The sequence below is a fragment of the Procambarus clarkii genome, chromosome 6, assembly GCF_040958095.1.
Source record: "Procambarus clarkii isolate CNS0578487 chromosome 6, FALCON_Pclarkii_2.0, whole genome shotgun sequence".
Taxonomy (NCBI): domain Eukaryota; kingdom Metazoa; phylum Arthropoda; class Malacostraca; order Decapoda; family Cambaridae; genus Procambarus; species Procambarus clarkii.
In genome coordinates, this window is record NC_091155.1 from 16,276,714 (window position 1) to 16,280,588 (window position 3,875).

Genomic DNA, 3,875 nt, shown 5'->3' on the forward strand with positions numbered 1-3,875 from the left:
TCTAACCTTTAGACGTTTGGGTGGCAGTGTTGCCCCACCCCTTCAACGGCTGGTAGTGTGTCCACCCCCTCAACGGGTGGTAGTGTGTCCACCCCTTCAACGACTGGTAGTGTGTCCACCCCCTCAACGGCTGGTAGTGTGTCCACCCCCTCAACGGGTGGTAGTGTGTCCACCCCCTCAACGGGTGGTAGTGTGTCCACCCCTTCAACGACTGGTAGTGTGTCCACCCCTTCAACGGCTGGTAGTGTGTCCACCCCCTCAACGGGTGGTAGTGTGTCCACCCCTTCAACGACTGGTAGTGTGTCCACCCCTTCAACGGGTGGTAGTGTGTCCACCCCCTCAACGGGTGGTAGTGTGTCCACCCCTTCAACGGGTGGCAGTGTTGTCCCACCCCTTCAACGGGTGGCAGTGTGTCCACCCCGTCAACGGGTAACAGTGTGTCCACCCCATCAACGGGTAACAGTATGTCCACCCCATCAACGGGTGGCAGTGTGTCCACCCCGTCAACGGGTAACAGTGTGTCCACCCCATCAACGGGTAACAGTATGTCCACCCCATCAACGGGTGGCAGTGTTTCCACCCCATCAACGGGTCGCAGTGTGTGGAGTGACCTTCGAACCACGATAATGAACCGCGCTTAGGACAAGACAGGTCGTAACCGATTAATACTTCTGGTAGGTTAGGTACAAACAAATAGGTGAGGTGTAAAAGGTAAGAGACAAAGGGCAATAACCTAAACATAGAATTAGGTGAGGAGTAAGGAATAAAGGCTAGAAGAATAGTTCAGTGAGCTATACATTCAAAGATTAGTCAGGTGTAGAGGGCGGGGCATTTTGGTCAGTGGCGTCCTCATTGGCATCTTCAGGTTCCGGACTTGTTCTCACTCCCATGGTGGGTAGAGTGATTAGTTCTGTTATTTGAGTATTTATGGCGGGTTGTTCGACTTTTCTGTGAATGGCTTTAATTATCCACACTTGCATATTTTCTTTCCTCATATATTAACCGTTGTTCATACTTATCTATTATTTTGACCACAAAAATATTATTGTGGCTGAAACTGACTGAAAGATTTATGTATTTATTAATCAAAATTAAATTTCGAGAAAAAAAAAACACAAATCAAGATATATTGTGGTTGTCTCTGGTCATTAGTTCACCTTAATCGGTAAGATTCTAATCCTCTAACTCCTGAATACTTTTCAAAATGTAATTTAAACAAAACAAATAATTAACCAAAATGGTTTTGGGTGTTGATTAGATATTGGTTCACATGAGGCGTGACAAATTTTAACAATCTGGTAACTGATATTCCACTACGTTCTTCTTATTATTTAAGTTTCACTAAAATTTGGTACAAAAATTTTTTGTGAGATGATGAAGAACATTTATATATCACCTAGAGAGGAGGACTGTTGAAAAAATTATTTTGAGATGATAACAGAAGCTTTCAACATTATATTTATATTGGAAGAACTGCGTGGAAGGTCAGTTTGAGGTGTGTGTGTGTGTATATATGTGTGTGTGTCAATCAACTGTCAATCAACTGATGTACAGATTCCTGAGCCTACTGGGCTCTATCATATCTACATTTGAAACTGAGTATGGAGTCAGCCTCCACTACATTACTCCCTAATGCATAAAATCTGTTAACTACTCACAAACACTGAAAAAGTTTTTTCTAACGTCCCTGTGGCTCATTTGGGTACTCAGTCTCCACCTGTGTTTCCTTGTTCACGTACCACCGTGTTAAAAAGTTTATCCTTATCTACCCTGTCAATTCCTCTGAGAATTTTGTAGTTAGTGATCATGTCTCCCCTTACTCTTCTGTCTTCCAGTGTCGTGAGGTTCATCTCACGCAGCGTTTCCTCGTAGTTCATGCCTCTTAGTTCTGGGACTAGTCTAGTGGCATACCTCTGAACTTTTTCCAGCTTCATCTTGTGCTTGACTAGGTACGGGCTCCATGCTGGGGACGCATACTCCAGGATTGGTCTTCAATTTTGTGTGTGTGTGTGTGTGTGTGTGTGTGTGTGTGTGTGTGTGTGTGTGTGTGTGTGTGTGTGTGTGTGTGTGTGTGTGTGTGTATGTGTGTGTGTGTGTGTGTGTGTGTGTGTGTGTGTGTGTGTGTGTGTGTGTGTGTGTGTGTGTGTGTGTGTGTGTGTGTGTGTGTGTGTGTGTATGTGTATTCACCTAGTTGTGTTTGCGGGGGTTGAGCTTTGCTCTTTCGGCCCGCCTCTCCACTGTCAATCAGCTGTTTACTAACTACTTTTTTTTCCACGCCACACACACACCCCAGGAAGCAGCCCGTGACAGCTGACTAACTCCCAGGTACCTATTTACAGCCAGGTAACAAGGGCATTCAGGGTGAAAGAAACTTTACCCATTTGTTTCTGCCTCGTGCGGGAATCGAACCCGCGCCACAGAATTACGAGTCCTGCGCGCTATCCACCAGGCTACGAGACCTCCATGGGTGTGTGTGTGTGTGTGTGTGTGTGTGTGTGTGTGTGTGTGTGTGTGTGTGTGTGTGTGTGTGTGTGTGTGTGTGTGTGTGTGTGTGTGTGTGTGTGTGTGTGTGTGTGTGTGTGTGTGTGTGTGTGTGTGTGTGTGTGTGTGTGTGTGTGTGTGTGTGTGTGTGTGTGTGTGTGTGTATGTGTGTGTGTGTGTGTGTGTGTAGACCTAAAACATGTATGCAAGTGTGTATAAATGCTCATAATGTGATATTTTACATGACAATTAGTGGCAAGACAGAAATGGACACACACACGACGATGTGTAAATTCATGGTCAGAAATTGAAAGTGTTGACATATCACATGAACAAGGCCAGAGAGGGAGCGGAGGTCTATATAAAGTCACAAGTAGATCACAACTTCACCTCAGATCGATCCTGTCACTCGTCAGCGAGAACTATGGTCAGTCACCTCATATATTATCTCATATATCAAACATCAGCTCGAGGTTGTTGCATCAGATAATTCATTCAGTAATCATTTCGAGTTAGCTTCAGTATATTTAAAATAGATCTAGTTTCACTTGAAATATACATTATCAAGATCATAAAGCTCCATTTGCTATCTTTATGACAAACTGTATTTTCTGTTTTTATTTTCAGAAGATGTTGTTGATAACGGCGGGTGTTGTCCTGCTGGTGGCGTCCTCCAGGGCAGAAGGAGGCCTCCACGGCGTCGGTGGAGGCGGGGTTCATGGAGGCGTCTCCGGTGGTTCGTTCGGAGGACACGGAGGTTCATCTGGCTTCTCCAAGGGCGGCTTTGGCGGATCCCATGGCGGCTTTGGGAGTTCTCACGGAGGCTTCGGCGGATCGCACGGTGGATTTGGTGGTTCCAATCGCGTCATTGGCGTTTCACGCGGAGGTGGATTTGGCGGTTCCCACGGAGGTGGATTTGGCGGCTCCCGCGGTGGTGGATTTGGCGTCTCCCACGGTGGTGGATTTGGCGGCTCCCGCGGTGCTGGATTTGGCGTGTCCCACGGTGGTGGATTTGGCGGCTCCCACGGCGGTGGACTTGGTGTCTCCCATGGAGGTGGATTTGGCGGCTCCCACGGCGGTGGACTTGGTGCCTCCCATGGTGGTGGATTTGTCGGCTCTCACGGTGGTGGATTTGGCAGCTCCCACGGTGGTGGACTTGGCAGCTCCCACCGTGGTGGATTTGGCAGCTCCCACCGTGGCGCATTTGGCAGCTCCCACCGTGGTGGATTTGGCAGCTCCCACCGTGGTGGATTTGGCGGCTCCCACGGTGGTTTTGCTGGAGGATTCCACGGGTAATTAGGCGGTGGATCCGTTACTGGCTCAGGTGAACGGACATATGGTAGAATAATGCAAAACAAATATGTAAATTATGTTGCAGGATGAGATTTGCAAGA

At 47.5% G+C, this 3,875-nt stretch overlaps 1 protein-coding gene across 1 annotated transcript; it reads left to right on the top strand.

The window, feature by feature from the left end:
- The first annotated feature begins 2,832 nt into the window (after nt 1-2,832).
- LOC138354958 (keratin, type I cytoskeletal 9-like) lies at nt 2,833-3,875 on the top strand. The gene is made up of 2 exons (XM_069309572.1): nt 2,833-2,908; nt 3,109-3,875. Exons 1-2 carry the CDS (start codon nt 2,906-2,908, stop codon nt 3,775-3,777), a joined length of 672 nt encoding a protein of 223 aa, XP_069165673.1. The 5' UTR covers nt 2,833-2,905; the 3' UTR covers nt 3,778-3,875.